The sequence below is a fragment of the Hyaena hyaena genome, unplaced genomic scaffold (assembly GCF_003009895.1).
Source record: "Hyaena hyaena isolate Hyena2069 unplaced genomic scaffold, ASM300989v1 scaffold_1514, whole genome shotgun sequence".
In the NCBI taxonomy this organism is placed as follows: domain Eukaryota; kingdom Metazoa; phylum Chordata; class Mammalia; order Carnivora; family Hyaenidae; genus Hyaena; species Hyaena hyaena.
In genome coordinates this window covers 58,909-85,193 of record NW_024082145.1, presented here as the reverse complement: position 1 = coordinate 85,193, position 26,285 = coordinate 58,909, and the positions used below count along the sequence as shown (strand labels likewise).

At 59.4% G+C, this 26,285-nt stretch overlaps 1 protein-coding gene across 3 annotated transcripts in view; it reads left to right on the top strand.

Moving 5' to 3' along the window:
• The first annotated feature begins 5,449 nt into the window (after positions 1-5,449).
• The window catches only part of BRF1 (BRF1 RNA polymerase III transcription initiation factor subunit), a 52,827-nt gene continuing 31,991 nt past the window's right edge, over positions 5,450-26,285 (top strand). The window contains exons 1-6 of one of the 3 annotated variants that reach the window (XM_039223936.1): positions 5,844-5,973; positions 9,654-9,754; positions 10,330-10,441; positions 10,560-10,638; positions 12,332-12,412; positions 24,680-24,853. In XM_039223936.1, coding sequence (XP_039079867.1) covers positions 9,726-9,754; positions 10,330-10,441; positions 10,560-10,638; positions 12,332-12,412; positions 24,680-24,853 — 475 coding nt within the window. In that variant the 5' untranslated portion in view covers positions 5,844-5,973; positions 9,654-9,725. Of the gene's footprint in view, positions 5,698-5,843; positions 5,974-9,653; positions 9,755-10,329; positions 10,442-10,559; positions 10,639-12,331; positions 12,413-24,679; positions 24,854-26,285 lie in introns of those variants that run through there. The other 2 variants (XM_039223937.1, XM_039223938.1) reach the window with 2 other exon arrangements.

Here is a 26,285-nt window from a genome sequence, read left to right as displayed (position 1 = left end):
TGTTCCTACAGTTGATCACCATTTACCCCAAAATGGGTGTGCCAGGAGACAGACTCTCCCAGACTTAGAATACACAGCTGTCACGAATCTGCGGGTCACCATGTATGAGCATCCTTGCAATGACTGTGAAATAGGATTAATATGTGAAGGCAACAAATGGGAAACATGGAGAATTTCATCAGAGAATTGACCTCTAAAGAAGAAGAACCAGATGGATGCTGCAGAACTGAAACACAAAATAAACCAAAATCAATGATTGCGTAGATGGTTTTAACAGCAGATTACAGGGAGCAGAGGAGGGCACTTGTGGAATGGGCGCTGTGTGAGCAGGGGACGCCAGCTGGATGCCCGCTGGGCGGGGGACATGGAGTAGAGCGTGAGAGTCACACAGGGCACAGGGAGCATCTAGCCTGGGTTAGAGGGAGTCCCGGGAGCAGAGGCTGAGAGAGATGGTGCGGGAGCCATATTGGAAAGATACTGGCCAAGAATTTACAAAATAAGCTGAAAGACAAAAACCATAGATTTAAGACACACACTCTAGGAATTTTGAGGAGTGTAAATACAAAGAAAATACACCTAGAAACAATGTAATAAAACTTGAAACTCAGATGCCTGGGTGGCTCAGTCAGTTGAGCATCCAACTCTTGATGTCAGCTCAGGTCATGATCCCAGGGTCATGGGATCGAGTCTGGCTTTGGGCTTCGTGCTGACAGCCTGCTTGCGATTCTCTTTCTCTCTGCCTCTGCCCCTCTACTGCTTGCTGTCTCTCTCCCTGTCTCCCTTAAATAGTAAAAGACTGCTGAAAACCAAAATTTTATTTATTTTTTAAAGTTAATTTATTTCGGGGCGGGGGAGGAAGGGGCAGAGAGAGGGAGAGAGAACTCCAAGCAGGTTCCACGCTGTCAGCCGCGGGGCTCAAACTCACAAACTGTGAAATCATGACCTGAGTGGAAATCAAGAGTCAGACACTTAACAAACGGAGCCATCCAGGTACCCCTGAAAACTGAAATTTTAAAAGTACCCAGGAAAAATTGGGATGGAAAGAGAGAAAGCAGAATTTTCAGCAGATATAATGGAAGACAATGCAGTGATGTCTCGAAAGTGCTGAATGGCTAGGACCAGCGCCCTTCTGTCCTGCGTGGGGGCCGGCCACTCTCCCCCGGGCCCAGCTGCTCCCTGCCAGCCCCCCGACCCCACACTGATGGGCCCTGTGGGTCCCCTGAGGGTCCCTGTGCCCTCTCCCCGTCCCCCACCTCAACGTGGGAGGTGCTGGCCCCGTGAAGTCTGCAGCCAGGCCCCAGAGGGTGGGCTCCCCACAAGGCACCCCACACGCAGGGCCTAGCAGGGACCCCCCGCAGAAGGCCTGGACAGCTGCCTCCCAGGGGCAGCCAGGCCCTCTCTCCGGAGCCCACTGCTCCCACTCGGGGCTCCGGCTGATGGGGAGCCCCACCCCTCCCCTGGGATGCCCCCCCCCGCACACACGGAGGACAGGTAGGCAGAGAGAGCGGGGCTCCGGGCGCCCCGGCTCCGCGGCTGTGGTCTTGGGCTTGCCCCCATGCTCTGTCCCCGTAGCTTAGTGTCTGGTCCCTTGTGGGTGATGCTTCACTCTCCGGGACCCCCAGCCCGGGCCCGAGGGTGTCTCGTCCACCCCGGCCGCAGCCGGGGCTTCCCAGGAGCCCGCAGCGGCTCAGGTCTGATCCCCTGGCGTGGCCACGACACGTCAGAGGCAGGTGGCCTCGTCAGGTCGGGTGAGGTGCGCGGCGTGTGGCACCTTTAATGTTCCCGGGGCGCCTGGGACCTCAGCGTCGTGATTCCTTCGGCTCTGGTTTCGGCTCAGGTCTTGTTCTCTCACGGCTGGTGAGATGGCGCCCCGAGCTCCCATCCTTCTCACCGCGGGGCCTGCCTGGGACTCTCTCCCTCTCTCCCTGCCCCTCCCCTGCTCGCACTCCCTCCCTCCCTCTCAAAATAAATAAGTAAACATTTAAAAATAAAACAAGACAAAATGAAATCAGTTCCCCCGTCCTCCTCCAAGCAGGGGGCCGGGCTCACCACCCCCTGGAGTGTTGGCTCCCGCCGCGGGTCGGCCATCAAAGCCCCGCAGCTTCTGTCCCCGCTCTGGGCTCACTGGCTGTGGGAGACGCGCCAGCAGCTGGACCGGCCAGAGCCACCCGAGTCAGAGAGACTGCAACCTCCCTCCTGGGGAGACCCCAAGCCACCTCCCCCGGCCAGGCTCTCCCGGACCCCCGGCCCTGAGAAGTGGCCCGAGACGACAGGTGTTCATTTTTTTAAGCTGCCCAGCCGTGTGGTGATTTGTCACTAGCAATTGGTAATTAATGCACCATGTTGAGCGAGTGCATACTCTGGACGCCCGTGGAGCTCCCCTGGGGTCTTCCTGGGTGCATCATGTTGGGTGCAACAGCCCCGGCTTCCTGACTCTGCAGTGAAAAAGAACACCTCAGAGCAAACAAACCTCAGAGACCCTGGTGAGAAAGAAAGGAGACTTGTAGGAGACCAGAGATGAGGCTGTTTCTGTGCGTGTTACGAACCACTGCTTACGAGGGGTATAAAATCTGCTTGGCATTGAGATGACCCCCAGGCCGGCGGGTGGGGGGTGCGGGGGGAATGGAGTGGAGTCTGAGCAGCCTGGGGACGGCTCCCGCACAGCACAGACTTAACAACTCAAAACAAGATAAAAAAAAAAAAAAAACACCAAAGAGATGAACCAAGTCGCCAGTATGGGAAAATGCTGAACTTTGGTATGATTAATTTTTCCTGCTTTCTCCCTATTTTAAGTTATGTTTGAAATATTTTTATTTAGAAAAGCCACTTGTTTAGGCTTGTCAAAGCAGGTAAGTTCTGGCTGTAGCCTCCTGGGTGGCTGTGCATGTCGTCACGACTCGTGCAGGCACTGTGTTCAAGCCGCACGGTCTTGCTTGCACATGGCCTGTGGTGAGGGCGGCGGGCCGGGCTCTGGCAGGTACCCGTGAGGTCCGGGACTGCACACCAGGGCAGGGTCTCCGATGCCAGCCACCCCCTCACAACACATAAACACGGGAGACTTACCATAGCCTCTTGTATTTGATTCCGTTAGTCTTGGTCTTGTTTTTACTTTTAGCCCTTAATGCTACTTGGAATTTATTTTTAAATTTTTTAATGTTTAAGAGAGAGAGAGACAGAATCCAAAGCAGGGTCCAGGTTCTGATCCGTCAGCAGAGAGCCTGACACGGGGCTTGAACTCATGAACTGTGAGATCATGACTTGAGCCAAAGTCGGAGGCTTAACAGACTCAGCCACCCAGGCGCCCCAAAATTTATTTTTAGAACAGTGTGAAGTTGGGACTCAATTTACCCTTTTCCTATTCTAACTGGAGGAAAATGCAATACCACTCAAGAGTCTATCTTTTTTACAGGGCGCCTGGGGGGCTCAGTCGGTTAAGCATCCAACTTCAGCTCAGGTCATAATCTCATGGTTCATGAGTTCGAGCCCCGTGTCGGGCTCTGTGCTGACAGCTCAGAGCCTGGAGCCTGTTTCAGATTCTGTGTCTCCCTCTCTCTCTGACCCTCCCCTGCTCACGATGTCTCTCTCTCTCAGAAATAAATAAAACATTTAAAAAAAAAGAGTATCATTTTCCTTAATGATTTGAGACCCCTAAATTTAAGTTTTTGTTTGTTTATTTATTTAGAAAGAGAACGAGAATTAGTGGGGGAGGGGCAGGGAGGGAGACAGGAGAATCTCCAGCAGGTTCCACAGGGTCAGCCCAAAGCCTGGTGCCGGGCTCTGACCCGCCAGCCGGGAGATCGCGGCCTGAGCTGAATCAGGGTCAGAGGCCAACCCAGCTGAGCCACCCCGGCGCCCGGAGGTCCCTAGGTTTGTGTGTGCCGTTGGCTTTGCGGACTGCTGGTTTTATTTCACTTGTCCGTGTGTCTGCCCCGGGACAAATAGCCCGTGGTTTTACTGCCAGCAATTTGATATAATATTTTGACATACAAAGGGCAATTTCCCCCTCCTTGTTTGTTTTCTTTTCTCTAAGAAAGTGCTATAGCTATGAGGGACCGCAGCCGAGCAGGGGGCAGAGACAGGCCTGCGGCAGGCGCCGCTCTGCCAGGACGGGCCCGAGGCTCGAACTCCCGACCCCGCAGCAGGGACCGGCCGAGGTCAGCCGCCGGGCCGCTCCCCGGTTCCGGCAGAGTGTAGCCAGGCCTGTGAAGGCTCTGTTCCGGATGACTGTGGGGTTACCTTACCAAGTTATCTGAAAACCCAGCTGGCATTTTGATTGGGACTACACGGACTTCGCAGACCGCCCGAGGAACGGCCCGAGTGGGACGGGGCGCCTTCCGACGGAGCCGGGCGCGGCCTGCGCCCCACGGACAGACCCGGGGGCTTACACAGCGGCGCCCCGCACACTCCTCAGGGCGCCGGCGCCTCATGCCGACGGCACATGTTTGCTGATACTTGCGGGTCGGGCACACACAAGCCTGGCACAGGTAACAGGCTTGGCTCAAGGCCGTGGGCGCTTCTGGGGGCACACACAACAGCCGGCGGGGCGCGCGGGGGCGCTGGGGCATCGTCAGGCGGAAGCCAGGGAGCCGGGGCGAGCCGCCGGGCAGACCCGCCAGGACCGCGAAGGAGGGGGCGCCCCCGGCCGGCGTCTCCACCCCCGACCCGCGCCGCCAGGCCCGCGGGCGCCCCCGCACTCACCTGCCCGGGCCCCGCCCACCGCTCCCGGGGGCGTCCCCGGGGCGCTCCCCGCCGAGGCTTCCCGCGTCACTCTGGCCACGCCCACCGCTGCCGTCCCAGGCGGCTCTCCCGCCGAAGCCCCGCCCAGCGGCCTGGGCCCGCCCACCGCTCCCGGGGGCGTCCCAGGGGTCGCTCACCAACCACAGCTCCGCCCACCCCCCGCAGCCCCGCCCACACTCCGAATCCCGTCCCGGGGACCCTCACCCCCCCCAAAGCTCCCTCCGCCGCTTTGGCCCGGCCCACCGCTCCCGGTCCTGTCCCAGGGGGCGGGCCCCCAAAGCCCCGCCCACCACTCACGGCCCAGACTGTAGCTCTGGGTCCCTGCCCTGGGGGCGTTCACCGCCGAAAGCCCCGCCTATCGCCCTGGTCCCGCCCACCGCTCCCGGTCCCGTTCCGGGAGGCTCTCCGTTTCAAAGCCCCGCCCACAGGCCTGGCCCCGCCCACCGCTGACGCTCGCGCGCCGCCGCCAGTGAGGCCTGCTGGTTACTGGTTCTGAGGCCCGGTAGCGGCATACGGGTCCGGAGGTTACGGGTTCGAGTCCTCGCGGCCCCGCCGCAGCCCCGGTGCCTGTCCCCGACGCGCGGGAGAGACCGTTGCGGGCGGCGCGACCGCGGCGTTCGCGGCGAATCTGCCGCTGCGAATCGGCGGGCTCGGCGGCGGCGGCGGCGGCGGCGGCCTCGCGAGAGTCGGGCGGGCCGACGCGCGGGCAGGCGGACCCGGGCCGGGGCCGGGGCCGGAGCGGCGGCGGGGGACGGGCCTGCGCGAGAGCCGCCAGCATGACGGGCCGCGTGTGCCGCGGCTGCGGCGGCACGGACATCGAGCTTGACGCGGCGCGCGGCGACGCCGTGTGCACCGGCTGCGGCTCGGTGCTCGAGGACAACATCATCGTGTCCGAGGTGCAGTTCGTGGAGAACAGCGGCGGAGGCTCGTCGGCCGTGGGCCAGTTCGTGTCTCTGGACGGTGAGTCCGCGCGTGGGCCGGGGCACTCGGGGGGTGGCGCGCGGGGACCCGAGGGTTCGCCAGGTGACGCGGGGGGCGCGGGGCGCCCGGGGGGGGGGCTGGAGCACCGCCCCCTGTGAACTCCGTGCCCGCAGTTTTTTTAAATAACGGAATTCACAATAGGAGAGGAGCAAGATCACCGTGTCCCATCCTGCCTCTCTAAGCGTCCGGTAACGATGGACGGTCACCAGCGCTGTGACCGTCGCCGCAGCTGGGCTCAGGGGTGAAGAAAGAAAAGTTGCGTAGACCCGAATCTCCGCCCGCCGGCTTCGCGAGCCTCCCTGTCCCGGGCCAGCCGCTGGCGGACGTGCTCTTGGTCCCCACCTTTGGGGACTGGCATCTTGCCCCAGCCTGGCGCCTGTGACTTCGCCCAGGGTGTCGGGCCGAGGGCAGAGGACGGTGGTCACTCTGGGGAGGTGGGGAGCAGAGCTAGTGACAGCCTCGTGCGGCCCCTTCTGTGAACCTGCTCTCACTTCTCTGGGGCCGATGCCTCCGGTACAGAGCGAGCGGTGCGGAGGGCTATTTTTTAAAATTCAGTTTTTAATTGTTCTTTGCTGGGACAGTAGTAATATGGTTTCTGCTGTTGGCCTGCTTCCTGTGGCTTTGCTAAGCCTAGCTGTGAGTTCTGGGAGTTCTCAAAGCCCGTCTCTTGGCGTTTTGTATTCAGACCGTCATGTTGTTTATAAACAGGGGCTGTTTTACTTCTTCCTTTTGTTTCTCTTTCTTGCCTCACGGCAGACACGCTTCTGTCCCGTGTCGGGAGCGCTCAGCGTCCCCTGCGCAGCGTTGACGGCGGCCGTAGGTTTGGGTGGATGTCTGTTAGTAAAGCTGGGGGCGCTCTCTTTCTGCTCCTGGTTGGTTGAGTTTCTGTCATGCGTGGCTAGTGAATTTTGTCCAGTGCTTTTTCTTGTATCAACTCGCGTTTTACTTCTCAATCTGCGAGGCCAAGTGCATGCCGCACCTGCCTTGCTGGGGTCAACCCGCTGGGTCCTGGAGCGGTACTCTCGGCTGCGCTGCGGGCTTAGTCTGCTCAGTGGATGGTCGTGTGTAGTTTTCCTGCAGCGTCCCTGGCTTGATACCTCGGTGATGCGTCTTCTGGGACACGTTGGGGAATGTCCCCTCCTCTTCTGTTGTTTGGAAGAGACTGTGTAGAACCAGTGTTATTTCTTCCTGGATCATTTGGTGGAATTCACCAGTGTAGCCATCTGGGCCTAAGAGGTTTTTTGTTTCCTCCCCCAGGTTTTTAACTCTGGATTCAGTATCTTAATAGCTGTCGGCTGTTTACACTTTAGGTTATGTCTTTCCCCGTGGGTGAGTGTGTGGTTTTAAGGATTCGGCCCACTTGGTGAAAGTACTTGAATTGATCCGCTCAGAGCTGTTGGTACCACTCCGTCATCATCCTTCTGACGTCTGCAGGCCCCCCAGTCATGTCCCTGATTCCTTTCACGTCTTCTTACTCCTTTTGTGTCTCTTGCCCGAAGTTTATCACTTTAATTGATCTTTTCAAAGAAGCAGCTTTGGGTCTCACTGGCTTCTCTGCCCTGTCTCTCCCCATCAGCTCTGGTGCAGCGCATGTCTTTGTGTCCTGGGGTGACTTTCGGGACTGCTGGGGTCGAGGCCCCCCAGCACTGTGCTGTTGCTTTGTCACACGTTGTCAGCTGGTCCCTCCCGTCACTGGAGAGTGAGAAACGACAGTAGTAAGAACAAGTGGCCATAGGAACTGACACTTAGGGTTCTCCGTGGAAGGGCACCGTGCTGAGCACACCTGGTCACCTGATGATGGCGCCTGCCCTCCCTGCAGACGGGGAACAGGCCGTAGAGGCGGTGGACACCCCGACAGCTCTGGACGTGACAGATGTGCTCCCACCTGTATGCGATGAAGTTGACGGCACAGCCTCGTGAGCACGGCCTCGGAGCCCAGCACTGTTGGAAAGCATGCCGTAAGGGGGCGCGAGGACACTTGCCCGGCCCAGCTGGCTCTGTCCTGGGGGCCTGTTCCCTGGCAGGAGCATGTCCAGGAGAGGGGAGGGGCGTCAGTAGCCCCTCTGCCGCCTGGCCTCCCTTCCCCTCAGGGTAGTGATGGCTGGGCTGTTGACTTGGGTTACTCCCAGTGCCCTGGCCTCCGAGCACAAGCCACCTGGCTCTTCTCGGGTCTTGCCTTGCCCCCCTCCCCTGGACTTGCCCTGAAAGCTGAGCTTGCCTTCCGAGCTGTCCTCGCGGGGTCCCCTGGTCACCGTCTTTCCTGAGCATTCGTTCTTAGTCTTTGAGAATTGAGTGTGGACAGGGGTGTACCTGGGACTATGTCAATTAGACACCCAGGGCCGTGTGGCCAGAGGCCCCGCCACTGTGGGCTCCTGATCGTGCCGGAGCCTTTCCCATGAGCACCCACTGTGCGCCGGGCCTGGACTAGAGAGGCCGAGGAGCTCCGGTCACCCTGATGCCTTGGTTCTCGGACCAGCAGAGTGTGAGGCCAGAGTCTAGAGGTGGTGGTGTGAGCAGTACTGGGGAGACCCGGGCCAAGTCCTTCAGCCGCTGGGCACAGGCGACAGGGAGGAGACCGGCCGGCAGAAGGGGTGGGCACGTGGGGACTGCAGGCAGCTCCGTGTGGCCGGAGTGGCCGGGGCCTCAGTGGGGCCCTGAGGAAGGGTCCTGCTGCTCTCCCGGGAGGGGCTCGCCCCAAGTGTGTCCGGGACCAGGGGCAGAGCAGGGCTTCCCGGCAGGGCCAGACGGATGGGCTCTGAGTGGCCTGTGCCGCACGTCCACCCGAGGGCCTCTGAGCCCCAGCTCCTTCCCGGGGCGCCCTCTGCTCCTGAGCGCCTCCCCTTGGGGTTGTCAGAGGCCCTCAGAGGAGCCTGTGGCTGCTGCTCCCTGGGGGGAGGGGTCCTTCCCATGGCTTCCGTAGTCATGGCTGCTCCCCACTGCAGACTCCGTCTCTTATGTGAGGGCGTTTATAAGTGCCTGTGTCGTCACCGTTCCGCATCGTGACGCACTTCCCACACATTTGGGCTGAATGAACCCCCCAGTCATATTTGCACCCCCAGCCTGGACGGGGAGGGCCCTGTGCCCTAAAGAGGGGTGGGGCCTGCACCCACCCGCCTAGCGTGCCCTGCCCACAGGTGGCTCTCCCAGGCACAGCCCACCCATGTCCCAGGCCACTGAGCACCGGGCGCCATCCTGCATCTGCTCTATCCTGTGGCCTCTCAAAGCCCCACGGAGCTCCTGGCCAAAGTGCTTGTTCCTAGGAAACGCTGGCTGGACTCTTCCTAGAGGCTCATGGAGAGAGAGGACTCTTCTCGTTAGACGTCATCTGCAGCCTTTTACGTTTACTGCGCTCTGCGCTGCGTACTTTCCCTAAGGCGGTTCTTGGGGAACCGCGCCGGGTCCAGCGGAGTCTCGGCTGTGGCGTGCGTGGAGCTGTTGATCACCGCCCCAGATCCGTGTCCAGGCTGTGGCCCGGGACTCCAGACTCCCTGTGGTCCTGGAGACGGCCAGCTGGGCATCCCAGAGGGGTGCGTGTCCACGTGGGGGCTTCGGCTGCAGGACCTCTGAAGCCTGCTTCCGGGGCCTCTCTTGAGAAGGAATTAGGCAGAAACCCTCCCTTTAAATAAAATTAATACAAAGCGATTAGGGTTTTTGCTTACGAGTGTTGGTGGAGCTTATGGGGGAAATGGAGGACAGGCGGATCTGTACACGCGTCTTTCTGGGGTGCTGAGGCCCTTCGCTCATGCCAGGGCCCTGCCTCTTCCCTGCCTTTCTCTTCCTGGTGTTACTGGCTTTGTCTTTGATGCTCATGGCAGTGCACCCCTGTCTCTGGGTCAGACCTAGGCATCTGCTGCTCCGCCGCTGTCCACAAGGGGGCGGTCTTGGCCTGGTCGTACCTTCCACCAGTTGATTCCAGCTTGGATTTTTTGTTGCAGGAGTTTGTTAGAGAAACTGTCAAATGTTTTACAAGTAGAGGGAATATCGTGAAGGAGATCTAAAGGCCAAGAATGTCATACCTTGGCAGTTGTGACCGGAGGTAATCCTCCAGCTTTTTTTCACACTTCAGGGGGCCCTTAGGCTCGTGGTTTCAGTGGGCTGAGACTTGCTAAATAAGCACTTTTGTACTACCTACGGGGGCATTCCAGATTCTGTCTCTCGTAACCAAACCCCGGTGGGTGGTGGTTGCTGAGTATGAGAATCTGCATCAGTCTGGCAAGCAGGCTTTGACACCCCCATCCCGCCCTGCCAGAGGGAACTGGGTCTGCGGAGGGAACCGGGTCCGTGTGTCTCCTGGAAGCTCACAATGTGCTGGGGCTACGCACGGGGAGCATGGAGAGCACAGGCTGGTGTGCGTGTGCGCCCGTGTATGTGTGCACACATGTGAGCAGGAGGCAGGAGACCAGCCCCGGAGGTGCCCTGGCCCCAGGCTGGGGAACTGGGGGGTGGGGCCTGGGCCCTCAGGGAGAGATAAGGAAGGGTGGTGAGCAGGGTGCAGGGGAGAGTAATGGAGGAGAGGGGAGGAGGGGGCAGAGGTGGCATGTGGGGGGGGTGACCTCTGGCGGCTTTGCGGGATTTTCCGGACTAAGGAGATTGCATTTAACACTTGGCCAGAGCGAAGCCCCCACTCTTGCTGTTCACTGCATCCCTGAGGGACCTGGCCTGGCCGCCTTCTGTCCGTGTCTATGCAGGGAGCATGGGCCCCCGGGGTCCTTGTTCCCAGAAGGTGGGGCTTTACACCATTTTATCATCCTGTTTCTCATGTACTAGCCCAATTACTTATTGAAAGTACACATCCATTTTAATTAAAACAACGTGGCAATATTTCTGTTGTTCTAAAATAGAAACAAAGAGGCCGTCCTGGTCCGGTGCTGAGAGTGATTGGGCCTCCCCAGTGGTTCTGGTATAGAAAAGATCGCAGAGGTAAAAATCCTAAAGTTGTAAAATGCCTCCACCACCAAAATGGGAGGGAAGGAGATGCAGACTCCTGGCCTCAGTCCAGTGAGTCTGTGGCGGGCTCTGCGCAGCCCAGAGGTGGCACACGGCTGGTTTGGGAAGCCCCCTATTGCTGGTCCAGGTAGATGAATCCCCTCTGGGCCCTTCCTGACCCTCCCCAGCCCCGTGAGGACACACAGATGGCCCCCTCCCTCCCTATCCTCTGTGACCAGCCTCTTGAGGACGTGAAGTCTGTGGCCATCTGTTACGGTGGCAGTAGGAAGCATCAGTCCCAGTGACAGCAAAATGGTCTACAGGTTATGAGTGACACCTGTCCTGGGCCCGGCTCTCCTGGGGAGGGCCCCCAGCTGCCCCGCCCCCAGCCAGCTCTGCTCCAGCTGGCCTGCCTGCCCCCAGCCCTGCTCCTGCCTGCCCCCAGCCCTGCTCCTGCCTGCCCCCAGCCCTGCTCCTGCCTGCCCCCCACCTTTGCTCCAGCTGGCCTGCCTGCCCCCAGCTCTGCTCCAGCTGGCCTGCCTGCCCCCAGCCCTGCTCCGGCCCGCCTGCCTGCCCCCCAGCCTTGCTCCAGCCACCACCTGCCGCCGGCCGTGACCCAGCAGCTGCTCAGCAGAGCTCACTCATTGCTCTTCTCAAAGTTTTCTTGGCTAATCTTACTCACTTTTGCTGCCGGATAAGCTTTGGAGCCACTTTGCTGAGATCCTTTCTCATTCACATTGTTTTGGGACTGGGTTGCTGTCACAGGTGTGCTGGCCACGCTTACTCTGCCTCGCCTGTGCGGTGCCTGCTGGCCCCAGGGGATGGGCCATGTGCTTCCCCTGGGGGCCTGTTCCCAGACGTCAGGGGTCAGGACGCCCAGGTCCCTGCCGCTTCTGAGTTTCCCTGTCATTCCACGTGCGTCCCGCTCCCTCCAGCATGCCCTGTGTCAGATGGGAGGTGCCCCTAATCATTTGGTGTGTACTTGGTCACACGCACTGGCCTGCAGGATGGGCAGCATTTCCTAGCCCGCTGCCTCCTGTGGCCTGAGCATCTCGCTGCGGCAGCGGGGTTTGTAAGTCTAGCCCAACCCAGACCTCCGCCTGGCACAGGTCCCAGCCCCAGTGCCTGCAGAGCAGAGGGCATGGAGCTTCCTGGGACACCTGAGCATTGGTGGGAGATCCGAGGCGGGTGCCTGCAGGTCTGGCTACGGCCACCCTGTGGGGCGGGGCTCCCCAGGCTGCTGTTCTGTGGGTGGGCAGCACACAGGTGGCTGGAGGTGCATGTGCCTCCTTTGGACCAGGCGGCTCTGAGGATCTGGGCCACATAGGACGTCGCCCGTAGCCTCCGGAAGCCCACAGTCACTGCAGGCGTAGGTCCTGTGAACGGGCTGGCCCAGAGCGCACAGAGGGCCGAGGGGAGAGCTGTAGTTTGGAGGTGCGCTGTGCTCTCTCTGGCCGCCACGTGGCAGCGGTCTGGAACATGGTTAGAGAGTGCGTGTGGCCACGGTTCCACCTGCTGCGCTCCAGGTCAAGGCTGCAGCCCTGCTGGCGGGGCAGAGGGGGTGCCTCGCTCCGTGAATGCTGGTCCCACTGGGTCCCGGCTCCAGAGATGCCCCATGCAGGGGAGATCTGTTGGGATGGATCTTTTTTGCCAAGTTTCGACTAATCAGGCTGGTTTGTTTTCCTAGGTGCTGGCAAAACCCCAACCCTCGGTGGCGGCTTCCATGTGAACCTGGGGAAGGAGTCGAGAGCACAAACCCTGCAGAATGGTATTTCCCTAGCGGGGGCTCTGGAGGAGGGCAGAGGTCGGGGGTGGGACGGAGACGGTGGGGCAGGGCAGGAGCGGGCGGCCTGCGGGGGTCCCTGGCCGTCACCTTCAGCACCACGGGGAACAGAAGCGTCTGCTTCCTGATTCCAGGGAAAGTGTCCGGTCTCGCAGCACCAAGGATGCCGTGAGCTGCGCAGCTAAGGCAGGGCACGCTCTGCCAGGGCTTCTCACACCTTTGCCTGGGGACACTCTCAGGAGCGTTAGGGCCTGTGAGAGTGCCTCCGGATTCAGTGCCCCCCCCCCCACTCTTAAAGCCACACCTCAGAGACACTGCAGGGTCAGCTCCAGGCACCACAGTACAGTGACCGCGACAACGCTGGTTTCCCAGCACACGTAGAAGTTATGTCTACACAGCAGTCTCAGTCTCAAGTGTACAGTAGCATCATGTCTAGAAATGTCAGTGTTTATACCTCAGTTTAAAAATTGTGTGTTGCTTATGGGGCGCCTGCATGGCTCACTCAGTAAGCATGTGACTTTAGCTCAAGTCATGATCTCACAGTTCGCAGGTTTGAACCCCACATTGGGGACAGCTCAGAGCCTAGAACCTGCTTCAGATTCTGTGTCTTCCTGTCTCTCACTGGCCCCCCCCCCCGCTCATGCTCTGTCTCTCTCTCTGTCTCTCAAAAAATGAATAAACATTAAAAAAAAATCCTTTGTTGCTTAAAAATGCTAACCATCATCTGAGCCCTCAGCCAGTCAGCATCTTTTTGCTGGTGGAGGGCCTGCCTCGATGGTGCTGGCTGCTGGCCGGGCAGGTGGGGCTGGAGGCCGGAGAGGCCGTGGCGACTCCGGAACACAATGACGTCCGCTGCCAGGATGGCCTATGGTGAACGACTTCTCTGTGGCCTGCGATGCCCTGACAGCATTGTACCCACAACAGAACTGCTCTGAACACAGGGGTCCATCCTCTCAGGCCCCACAGCCGCGGGATCGGCTCAGTGTGTGACAGTCTGCGTCCTCTGTCATCATGTCAACGACCTTCGTGGCGTCTCCACCCGCAGCAGATTCCACCTCAAGAGCCACATGCTGTGCCTGCCCGTCAGAAGCAGCGCCTCACCCTCGCTGCTCCATCCTGAGCTTGTAGCACTTCAGTCACGTGCCCAGGCCCCCTTTCCAGTCCTTACTGCTTCCCCCGCGTCTGCAGTGACTTCCTCCCCTGAGTCGGGAGCCCCTCGCCGTCACGCAACTGCCTCCAGGCCCCTGTTCGTATTTTGAGCCATTCCCCTGAACCGTTAATGTTCTTTTTTTTTTTTTTTTAACATTTACTTTTTGAGAGAGAGAGAGAGAGTGAGTGGGGGAGGAGCAGAGAGAGAGGGGGACAGAGGATCCCAAATGGGCTCTACACTGACAGCAGTGAGTCCAGCACGGGGCTCAAACTCATGAACCATGAGATCATGACCTGAGCCAGAATCTGACGCTCAACCAGCTGAGCCACCCAGGTGCCCCAAACCATGAATGTTTGTTTTTTTTTTTTAATGTTTTATTTATTTCTGAGAGAGACAGCATCAGCAGGGGAGGGTCAGAGAGAGAGGGAGACACAGAATCTGAAGCAGCTCCAGGCCCCGAGCTGTTAGCACAGAGCCCGACATGGGGCTCAAACCCACGAACCGTGAGATCATGACCTGAGCTGAAGCTGGATGATTAACCGACTGAGCCACCCAGGTGCCCCAAACCACGAACGTTTTTAATGGCATCTAGGGTGGTGACTCCTTTCCAGAAGGTTTTCAGTGTACTGTGCCCAGATCCCCATCAAGGAATCACTGTCTACGGCGGCTACAGCCCTTACGACATGCGTTTCTTAAATAATAAGACTCGAGAGTCAAAATGGCTCCTTGTTCCAGCGGCTGTAGGATGGATGTTGAGCCAGCGGGACGAACACGTGACTCTTTTCGTCTGTCTCCATCGGACCCCTGGGCGCTTGGTGCACCGTCAACGAGCAGTCACGTTTTGGAAGAAATCTTTTGTTCTGAGCAGCAGGTCTCAACAGTGGGCTTCAGATATTCAGCAAATGTGTTGTGAGCAGGCGTGCTGTCGTCCAGGCCTCGCTGGCCCACCGATAGCGCACAGGCAGAGCACAGGGGGATTTTAAGGCCCCGGGTTTTCAGGACGGTTCGTGAGCACTGGCTTCCACTTAAAGTCACCGGCTTTAACCGGCTGCGTTAGCCCCAGCAGGAGGGCCAGCCTGTCCTTGGAAGCTCTCAGGCTGGGTATCGACCTTGCTTCCCTAGCTGGGAAGTCCCGGATGCTGTCTTCTCCCAATAGGAGGCTGTTCCATCTACACTGAAAATGTGCTACTTCGTGGGGCCGCCTTCATTCGTGGTCCTGCTCAGCCATCTGGATGAGGTGCCACAGCTTCTGGATCAGCGAGCACTGGCTGCTTCCCCTCGCACTTGTGAACCACGGACCGGCTTCCTCCTTACACCTACCGCGCCCGCCTCTGCCGACTTCGAACTTTGCTGCGCAGCTCCCTCCCCGCTCGGCCCTTGGAGAACTGAGGAGTCGGGGCCCTGCTCTGGATCTGGCTTTGGCTTCAGGGGACACGACTGTGGCTCGTCCCGTCTTCTGTGCGCACCCCTCAGACGGTCTCCGCACCAGTAGTGAGGCCGTCTCACTTTCTCATCGCACGTGCACTCGCTGGAGTGGAACTTTTAATTTCCTCCAGGAACTTTCCCTTCCCGTTCACCACTCAGCTCATCGTTCGATGCCAGAGGCCAGGCTGTTGGCCTGTCTCGGCTTCCGACACGCCGTCCTCACTCCGCGGCCCCGTTTCCGGTTTTGACTTACAGTGAGAGACACACGACTCTTGCACTTGCGCACTCAGAGGCCACTGTAGGTTCGTAATTGGCCTAATGTCAATACTGTTGTGTCTCAGGGGCCAGGGAAGCCCGAGCAGAGGGAGAGAGACCGGGGAGCGGCCTGTTGGGGAGCCATCGGAGCGCCCACGGCCTTTATCAAGGTCACCGCGTTACATGGGTGGAGCTCGCGGAGGCCCGAAACAGTCACAGCAGTAACGTCATCAAAGATTGCTGGCCACAGAGCACTGATGGGGACAGTCATGAAAAAGGTTGAAATACTGGGAGAGTCACCAAAATATGACACAGAGACACGAAATGAGCAAATGCTGATGGAAAAGTGGCACAAAGAGATTTGCTGGAGGCAGGTTGCCACAGGTCTCCGATTCTGTGGAGGGCACACGAGGGGCGCCCATGCCTGTGCGTGGGGGTGGGGGGCGGGAGGGCTGCTCCTCGCGGGGGCCCTAGCTGCGGCTGGCCGCCTTCTCCGTCGCATCGCACTCAAGGACCCGTCTCCCCCATGGGTGGGCATGGCCAGCAAGTCACATGGGCTGCCGCCACCCACCACTGTCACGTCACCATCACCGGCCACGGTGCCCGGGCACCCAGAGGGCAGCTCACGGCTTGAAACGATTACATCACAGGATGCTTTTACGTTCCTTCTGTGCTTGTTCCTCTGACCACGTGCACTTGTTAATACCATAGCTAGTTTTTATGAGAGATCATACCGTGTGTAGGACCTCTGTCCCTTGAACAGTGGCCACTTGTCCTGTGGTCCAACATACGGTCACGTCTGGTCCACGGGGCACTTGAAAGGAGTATTTTTCTGCACAAGTTCTATACCTGTCTGTCAGGTCAGAGCCCTCATTATGCTTGCTGACTTGGGTTCTGTTTCTGTCGCCGGAGGCATATGAAAATCTCCCCTGGAGAGTGTGGTTTGGCCGGGGTTTTGTTTTATGTGTTTTAAGGCCATGTTATTGGTGCCTACAGATTCTGAATTATTCCTGGTGGTGGCCCGGCCCTCTGTTGTGAAGGCAGTGCTCTGGCCCAGAGCCCCTGGCGTCGGGCCAGCTGCGCCCCTAGGCATGCTCCCCCTGCTGACTGAAGATGGTCCGCGCCTGAAGAGCTGCGCCCGTACACAGCCCGTGTGTTTGTAACTGGAGCAGGCAGCGCGTCAGGCCCGAGGAAAGAGTGGCAATGCAGACATAGGCTTGCAGTAATATCGGAAACTAAGAATAAAGACCAAAATAATCTATCTTATTAAAAATAGTTACCTCTTGGTCAAGTAAGAAATCAAAACAACTTGCAGAATCCTCAGAGTGGGGCGTCAGTGAGGTCTGAGGCCAGGGTATTTGGGGAAGCGCTAGGCGGCCCCAGGAGCCAGACCTTTCCAGACCTTTCCTCGGGGCTCCTGCCTGCAGTCAGCGCCCAGCGCCGGGTGATACAGGGGGGCCAGCTGACCCTCGGCCTGCTGTCGTCAGCATCCGGTCTTGGCTCCGGTGGGGGGGGGGGCCCTGCAGGGCACAGGGAGGCCAGCAGGCGCAGACCCCGGTTCCGCTGCTTTTGCCCAGGGCCGTCCACGTGGCAGCGAGGCTGCACTGAGCTGACCTCCAGTCCTCAGAGATCTTTCTTTTCTCTCTGCCCTGGGGGGTTAATGGCAATTTTATTTCCTCCCGGCGTTGTCCATAGCTCCTGGGGGAGGTGGAAAGGGCAGACCCCAGCAAGCGTTGCAGGCGCTAAGAGGTGTCACTGGGACGTCCCCATGTGTCGGGCTGCCTGCCTGGCACTTCGTGTTCTGGGTCTCATCTTTGAAGTTCCCTTTATTGCCACCTGCTGCTCTCTTGCAGTTTGTGTGTCTCCTCCTAGTGCCCCTCACCTCCTCCCATGCCCTGGCTTGGAAGTGCTGTGCTGACCCTTTCGTTCTGTGCCCCGGGGCGTGTGTGACCTCCCCCGTGCCCGGCCGTGGGTCTGGGTGCAGGCTGGGAGTGTGGCTTCAGCGCCCGCAGTGGTTGCTGAGTTCGGTTAGCCCTGAGGAGGAAACAGGAAGGCTGGAAAGTGGGCTGAGACGGCTCCCAGTGCCCTGGTCGTTCTTTACGCTCGCGTAGTTTGCCAGCTCCTGGCAGCCCTCCCGCGTGGCCCCTGGGCCCACACCTTTCCTGGGTTCGTCTCTGGTTTTGTTGGGAACATACCCGGGTTGTGCCGAGTGACCAGGTCAGCAACAGAGAAACCCGGGCTTCCTGGCCTCGGTGTGGGCTGCGCGTTGAGGGGCTGCAGCAGGAGACGGCGATGTGGGGTTGCTGTCCGTCTGAGTTTTCATCTCTCTCTCCGTCTTTCCTAACTGGGCCCTTGTGGGGTTTTCCCTCTGTCTCTGGACTTCGGAGGCACCATCAGGCTGGAGAGTTTTTCGTTGACTTGATGAGCCCATTTCTCTGGTAGACATTTCTATTCTTTCTTTTTACGTCTGTTTTTCTTGGTATGATGTATGCACAGTCAGGTGCATAGAAGGTACTGACCTTAAGTGAACTGCTCTGTAAGCTCACATGCATCAGGAGTGCCTCACAGATCAAGGTAGAACATGGTTTCTTTTAAATAACTTTTTTAATGTTTATTTTTGAGAGAGAGAGAGAGAGAGAGACAGAACACAAGTGGGACAGGGACAGAGAGAGGGAGACACAGAATCTGAAGCAGCTCCAGGCTGTGCACTGTCAGCGCAGAGCCCGACGTGGGACTCAAACTCACGAACCGTGAGATCATGACCTGAGCCAAAATCAAGAGTCAACCAGCTGGTTGACACTCAACCAGCTGAGCCACCCAGGCGCCCTGAACATACTTGAACCCCAGAAAGCTCCTTAATGTCTAATTAGATTTACATGTTTTTCTGCTGCAGACAATTGGAATCCCAGAACACACCCTTTCTCGTGCACATCAGTGCCGTGTTTGGGGCTATGGGACTTCACTGTGTGAATATACAGCACGATTTGTGCACCCCTCTCCCTGTCGGTGGGTGTTTGGGGTCTCCTTTGGGCTGCTGTATGTGAACTGCGGGCCACCTCCTTACGCACCGTCCTCTGGTCGCTGCTCCCTGGAGAGGTGCCTGCAGGCGTGTGCTCGCGCTCGCAGGACGGGCCAGAGGCTCCCTGGCCCGGCTGGCCGTGTCCCTTGCGGCCGCAACACCGCGTGAGCACAGGGCTGTGTCCACATTTGGCCGGTCGGTCTTGCTGACGCTATTCTTTCCGCCGGGCGTGTGGTTTCCTTCGCTTTGTCCTGTGAGTGGCTGCGTGGAACCCCTCCGTCGTGCTTTGTGGCCAGTCAGAGGTCCTTCTTCTGTGAGGTGCCTATTCCTCGTGTCCTTTGCACAAGTTTTTTAAAAACCTGAGGTACATTCTTTTATTGCTTTGTAGATGCATTTGAGCCCTTGGTTGGAGGTGCACATTCTTTTTTTTTTTATGTTTTATTTCTGAGACAGAAAGACAGTGTGAGCAGGGGAGGGGCAGAGAGAGAAGGAGACACAGAATCTGAAAGCAGCTCCAGGCTCTGAGCTGTCAGCACAGAGCCCGATGTGGGGCTCGAACCCACAAACCATGAGATCATGACCTGAGCCGAAGTCGGACGCTTGACCGACTGAGCCCCCCAGGCGTCCCTGGAGGTGCACATTCTGAATCCTCTTCCCACTTGGTGGCTTGTCTTTTCGCTTAAGTCTTGACATTGTTTCTGGATGAATAGAGATTTCTTAACTTTAATGAAGTCCCAGCATGTTGCTTTTTTTATGGTTCGAGGGTTTTGTGACTGAAGACATTCTCGTCTGGCCCAAGATCTGCAGACGCTCTCCCGTGCTTTCACCTGGAAGCCTTGTTGTTTTGTGTCTGGCAGTTAGGCTTGTGTAGATGGTGTGAGGTCGGGGTTGAGCTTTACGTTTTTCCCTGTGGGTGTGCAGTTGCCCCATCCGTCAGCAGTCCTTTCCCCGGGATGCTGAACTGGGCCGTTCGTCGCAAGTCAGGAGACTGTGTGTGGAAGAGCCCATTCCAGACCCCGCGGTGCAGTCTTGGAGCTGCACTAAGTGGGTTTGTGTGTCCCCACCGCCGTAGTGCCCTCAGAGAAGTCCCACAGTGTCATTCCCGGCACTGTCCCTCTTCACGGGGGTCTCGGCTCTTCTAGCTCCTCTGCACGGCAGAGTAAACGTTAGACTCAGCTTCTCACTTTCCGCAGGAAAACTCCCCAGGTTTTGGTTGGGATTCGGGATTACACGGGACGCCCAGGGAGTCCATGGTCTTGCTGCTCGGTGAGCAGTCATGTGATATGCGAGGCCACCGCTGCTGCCTTCCCCGTCTGTATGCCGCCATTTGTTTTCAGGGCTTTGTTACACGTTGTCACTGTGTGGCTGCTCTCCCCGGGGTGATGTTGGGCAGAGTGGTGACCGTGCATGCTCTGGGCTGGCTCCCGACCTCCGCGTGACCGTGGCCACCAGCTCGCTGTCAGAAAGAATGATGTCGGGGCACCTGGGTGTCTCAGTCAGTTAAGCATCCTACTTCGGCTCAGGTCATGATCTCACAGTTTGTGGGTTCGAGCCCCGCGTTGGGCTCTGTGCTGACAGCTCAGAGCCTGGAGCCTGTTTCAGATTCTGTGTCCCCCTCTCTCTGACCCTCCCCTGCTCACACTGTCTCTCTCTCTCTCTCTCTCCCTCTCAGAAATAAATAAAACATTAAAAATTTTTTAAAAAAAAGGAAGAATGATGTCATTAGCATTTTGTCACATGCTCCTTTGTATCTGTTAAAATGATTATATGCGTTTTCTATTTGTTTTGTTAATGTGGTGGATTTCACTGATTTTGTGAGCCTTAAGCATACCCTGCCCCTCTGCCGAGACCCCGCAGGGCCAAGCTGCGCTGTCCTCTGCTCTCTGAGGGCTCCCGTGTGACCACCGGTGTCTTCTTAAACACATGGGGACGGGAAGTCGTCTGGGCCTTGAGCTTTCCTGGTGAGAGGTTTTAATTCCACCTAGAGACTAAGGGTGCAGCGTCCTGATCAGGACTCCTTTTCGTGGCGTTTTCAGGACACCACTTAGCTTCCCACCGCCCCCTGTTGGTTTTGGTCAGATGTCCTTCGACTGACTCAGACTCAGACTGTCCTGAGACTCATTCATAATAACACCTCCTCCCTGTGCTCCTGGGTCCCTCATTCCTGACCTTGGTCATCTGGGCTTTCTCCCTTTTTCCTCAAATGGATTCATCTTTCCAGACACTCAGTTTGTGGTCTTCTGTCCCAGTGGTGTGTCTCCTGCTTGGGGTCTTCTCTCCGTTGTTCCCTCCCTTCTGCATCTTCTCTTCAGTGCCTTGTTCCCCCTCAGTTTCTCAACTTGGAAGCTTTGGTCATTGTATCAAGCTTTTCTTTCTTTCTCTTGTTCTTTCTTTCTTTCTTTTGATATTTATAATTATAGCTGTTCATTGCTGCAAGCTTTGCTCCATCTAGAACCCGCAAATTTAGAGATCACTACTTCTCCTTTTTGTTCTCTGGGGTTTAAAATTTTTTTTTTTTAATTTTTACATACTTTTTGAGAGAGAGCAGACGTCGGGGAGGGGAAGAGAGAGGGGGACAGAGGATCTGAAGCAGGCTCTGCACTGACAGCAGAGAGCGTGATGTGGGGCTCAAACTCATGAAATCTGAGACCATGACCTGAGCCAAAGGCAGATGCTCAACTGACTGAGCCACTCAGGCATCCATTGGGTTTATTTGTCTCTATTTTTAAGAGTCTCATGCTCTACCGACTGAGCTAGCCGGGCAGTTATTTGTCTCTATTTTTAGAGAGAGAGAGAGACAGCACAAACATAAGCAGAGGAGGGGCAGACAGAGAGAGAATCCTAGGCAGGCTCCACACTCAGCACAGAGCCCGATGTGGGGCTTGAACTCACAAACCATGAGATCATGACCTGAGCCGAAACCAAGAGTCAGACGTTCAACCGACTGAGCCCCACAGGAACCCCGTCTGGGTTTTTGTTTTTTTTTACATTGTTTTTGGATGACCTCTGGTCTCCCAGAGACAGCCCAGAGCGTGCCCCACGCGGTCCTCATGCGGACACGTCGCCCAGCCTGGCCCGGGGGCTGCCCCTCGTCCCTGGTCTCCTGTGTGCGACCATTTCTCCCAGGCCGGACGCACCTGCAGAGTGCTGGCCTGCTGTAGAAGCCGCCGTGGTGGGAGCTGGCTGTGGGTTTGGGGTGACCCCGCGGGGGCGGCACCCTGTCCTTTCCCCACGTGCACCCGGCCCCCCGCCACTCGGCACTGGCCATCGGGGCCCCGAGGCTGCAGGTTCCTCCCTCTCCTGTCCTGTGCTCCGTAGAGACCGGTCCGAGGGCCGCGCGGCTACCGGTGGGGCTGCAGGGAAGTGGGTCACTGCCCCCTGCACCACCTGCCACCCGCTGGCTTCCTGCACCGCAGCGCGTGGCCAGGCCTCCCCGTGGGGTCCGTTGACCTTATACCATGTCCTTGTTCCTTCTGATGACCTCCCCCCGTGGGGTTACACACACCGTCTGGAGGGCGAGGCGTCTTGAGCCACCTGTGGGCCTCCTCCATGGACCCTGAGGCCACCGCTCTTCTCCCCCCTGCTCACCATCAAGTTTATCTGTGTCCACTCGGCTCCTCAGTTAATTTCGAGTTTGAAAAAAAGTTTCGTGATCGTAGTTTTAATTTTCAAGGGCTGTGTCTTGTTTTTATTATTTTAGAGAGCGTGTGTGCATGTGCATGGGGGAGGGGCAGGGGGAGGGGGAGAGAGAGAATCCTAAGCAGGCTGTGTGCTGTCAGTCTGAGCCTGACGAGGGGCTTGATCCCACGACTTTGGGATGGTGACCTGAGCTGAAATCCAGGGTCAGATGCTCTCTGCACTCCCCTGGGGGTGCCCCCCGGGAGGCTCGATGCCTCTGTGCCCGCTGGAGGAGGCGGTGGCTTTGCCAGCCCTTGTCCGTTACCAGTCGGGAGCTGTGGAGCTGGGGGTCTCTTCTCCCTGTGCTGCTGTTTTCCACGGAGGCCAGTGACTGTGGGGGTCGGCTCTCACTCCCACTCGCGAGTCTGAGGCCGAGCCCTTCGCTTCCGTGGCTGCGCGGGCCTGTCAGCCCCGGAGGCCCGGGCTGGTCACTGGAGTTGGTGCGCCCCAGTCCCTGCTGCACCGGCCTGACCTTGGGGCTCGGCTGGCACCCTGAAGGTCCTCCTGGCCTTGGGGGTTGTGGGGGGGGGTGTGCCCTGCGGATGGAGGGTCTGCAGATCGTTGACGGTTCTGAGCTAGAGCCTTCCTTCTGCGTGTTCCCCAGGGCACTTGTCCTGCCCGGGCGCTGCCCTCCTGGCCGTTGGCAGGGGCCTGGGAGGAAGCTGTCGGGCCCCTGGCCTGCATCGAAACGCACCCTTATCTTCACATCAGGTCAAAATTTTGAAGGCACCTGTGTGCTAGTGTGTTTCCTTTTTTTTTTTTCCCTCTCCAATTTTTATTTGGGGAGGGGACAGAGAGAGAGAAAGAGAATCCTGACACTGGGCTTGATCCCATGATGCTGGGACCGTGGCCTGAGCCACCCAGGCTCCCCAAGTGTGTTTACTTTTAGCATTCACTTATCGGGAGGAAGCCTAAGGAGAAGCAGCCGGGGTGAGTTAATTAGGAATCGGTTTTCCGTGAGTTTGTATCTGTCAGCATCTGTGTACGTTTGTACGCGCACGCTGGCATCGTGCGATTCATCAGCCTGCTGTGGGGCTTGCTGACCTCGCCTGAGTTAATAACTCATTTGGGGGGTGAGTGGGAGTCACTGCTAACAGGGACGGGGTTTCTTTTGGGATGACGGATTGGGAATATGCTACAACTGTTGAATCGTATACTTCCAGTGGGAAGATTTTATTTTATAGCGTGTGAATTATGTGCAATGAAGATATGAAAAGATAATGTGCTGTAGTAATTCTGTGCCCCTAAGCCGGCAGGGAGCCCCCTCCCCCTGCCCAAGAGCCCCCACTCAGGCCTCACAGAGCCGGCAGGGAGCCCCCTCCCCCTGCCCGAGAGCCCCCACTCAGGCCCCACAGAGCCGGCAGGGAGCCCCCTCCCCCTGCCCCGAGAGCCCCCACTCAGGCCTCACAGAGCCGGCAGGGAGCCCCCTCCCCCTGCCCCGAGAGCCCCCACTCAGGCCCCACAGAGCCGGCAGGGAACCCCCTCCCCCGTCCCGAGAGCCCCCACTCAGGCCCCACAGAGCCGGCAGGTGGGTCCTCTGCTGCTCTAGGTCTTCCGTCAGCGCCTCTGCTCACCTCCCGGGCTTGCTGGGCCAATAGGGAGGTGGTGCTAGGCCCTGATGCCCTCTGTCCTGCCAGGGCTGTGGCCTTGGGCCAGTGGCCCTGATCCTGTGTCGGTTCAGCCGGACTGGAGGGCTCCAGGCAGGGCAGGGGTGCTCCACGGGGAGGACGTGCTGACCGCCAGGTCCCCCTGCCAGGTGACATGCCGGCCACCAGCCCCTCGGGGTGATGGCTCCCAGGCACCGTCAGCAGCATGCCTAGGGTGGGCAGGCCAGACTGTGAGCCACACGAGAGCCGAGGAGGCCACACAGCCGTCCCCTTCCCATCGTCGGAGAGGGGGAGTCAGCACCCAGCTGTGTGTGGGTGAAGGAGAAGGCCCTGGCTTCTCTCCCTGGCCCAGCTCAGGGCAGCCTTTGCTGGAAGAGTAGATCTGGGGAGCCAGCGGGTGCTGGGGGTAGTGGGGAGTCTGTGTGGTGGGGACCCGCGTGGCAGCCGGGGGTGGGGCGTGGACAGCCCCTCACCCTGCGGCTCCTAATGTGTCCCTGCCATGGGCTTGGGCCTCCCGTGTTCAGCGCTGTGGGCACACGGCCTGCGGTGACTTCTCCAGCGCGGGCGCGGCCCGTCTGCGTCCGCTCCTGCCGCTGCCGTGGCTCACGGGACGCGCTTACCCCGGAAGAGGTGTGTGTGCGGACCGTGTCCCGTCCCCCGGCAGCCCCCTGCCGCCCCGGCTCTGCCTGCTGCTCCCCCTGACCCTGCCCGGACGGCCCACGCTGGCTGGGGCCCTGGCTCTTGGTGGAGGGGCTGGCGGGGGGGCCGGCCGCCCTGCTGGGGAGCCAGAGCAGGAGGCGAGCCTGGGCACCCAGCTGTGAGAGCGGGTGTCCCCGCGGGGGGCCACGGCCATCGAGCAGTCTTGTCTGGCCCTGTCAGGAGCCCTGTCTGTGTGGGCATGTCGCGGGGGGCAGCCCCAGGCCGGCCAACCCACCAGCCCCTTGCTCAGGCTGCAAACCAGTGCTGTGCAGGCGCGGAGGCTGGGGCAGTCCTAGGGACCCTGGGGACTTCGCAAAAGCTTGGAGCACACGAAAAGTGAACTTAAAACAGGGAAGGGACCAGGTCCGTCTGCTTTCCCGACGTCGGGACTCAGTGGTGACATCTCTGTTGTGTCCTAGGGAGGCGTCAGATCCACCACCTGGGGAGCCAGCTGCAGCTGAACCAGCACTGCCTGGACACGGCCTTCAACTTCTTCAAGATGGCCGTAAGCAAGCACCTGACCCGCGGCCGGAAGATGGCCCACGTGATCGCGGCCTGCCTCTACCTGGTGTGCCGCACGGAAGGCACCCCGCGTATCCTTTGCTTCTGGGGCCTCTCGAGGAGCCCCGTCTTGGCTCCTTCTTGGTTGGCCTCCCCGGGCTCAGGACTTACAGTGACTTGGTGTACTTCACCGAGGCGTCCCGGGGGCTGAGCCGTCAGGGGTGAGGAGAGCCTCTTGGAGGGGACGGCGTGTGTTCCATTACTGCGCTGAGGCCGCCTGCGCTCCCGTGCGCCCCGGCAGACGCGCCACGCACCCGGAATTCTGTCTGTTGCTCCCCCTGGAAAACCCTCCCAGAGCTGCCCCACCCCACCCCGGCTGTCCCCCTCCGGGCCCCACCCCCAACCTGGCTGTCCACCCTCCGGGCCCCACCCCCACCCCGGCTGTCCACCCTCCGGGCCCCACCCCCACCTCGACCCCGGCTGTCCACCCTCCGGGCCTCCTTGTGTCTCTTTTCCACCGTCACTCGGCCCCCTTCGCCCGTCCTGCATGGGACCCCTGCTCCTGTCCCCATGTCCTCGTTTCGAGACAGTGTGTCCGCTGGCAGCTTCCTGCGGGCAGCCTCCCTGTCCTCTCGGGGACGCGCTGGCGCACTGCGGGCCGCACGTTGGCCTCCAGAACGTGGACGGCAGTGCCCGCAGTCTTCTCCCGGGCTCGGGGCCCCGTGCTGGGGCTGGCGTGCGGTCCCCTGGAGGTCCTAGCGCCTCCTCTTTGTTCTCTGAGCTGTGGACGCGGAGCCGCCGCTGCCCTCTGGCCGCTCGCGGGCCCTCCCTGGACGTCACCCCCGGGCCCCCCGCCTGCTTTCCGGCGCCCTCCCGCCTCGGCCTGCTCGCCCACCTTCCCCTCTCCACTGGGCCCTCGTTTGCGCTCCGCCTTCCAGGCCGAGGAGCTCTTCCTGTTCTCTGCCTGCTCCTGGTGACGTCCGTTCTGGGGGCCGTGCTGTCTTCTGCTCGCCCCTGGGCTCCCCTCTTGGCGTCTGTGTCCTCCGGTGGATTCGTGTCCGTCACGCTGTCCTCACGGGCAGGGGCCCCGGCGTGCGTGGCTGGGCCTTTGGCCGCTGTTCCGATCGGGCGACACTCAACACCAGGGTCTTTTGTTTAAATGTCGTAAGGTCTCGGAAAGTTCCAGTCCCAGCACGCGCCGCGGCAGAAGACGGTGCGGGGGGCCTCACCTGCGTCCTACCCCCGCCCCCGTGCACTGAGCAGCGAGAGGCCCGGCCAGCCTCGCTCTGGGGAGGGCTGCACGGGGGAGGCGCACGGAGCTCCGGTCGGGCTGGCTCTGCGTCCTGAGTGTACAGAGCGTAGGGGGCAGGGCGCAGGTGTGTGGGCCGGGCTCCAGGGTCTGCCCCCACCCTTGCCCGCCTGCCCACCCCCCGTCCAGCAAGCAGAAAGAGGCATCCTCAGAGGCACCGGCTCGTGACCCCCGCGGGCGAGGCCGGCGGGGCGGGGGGGGGGGGGGGGGGGGGG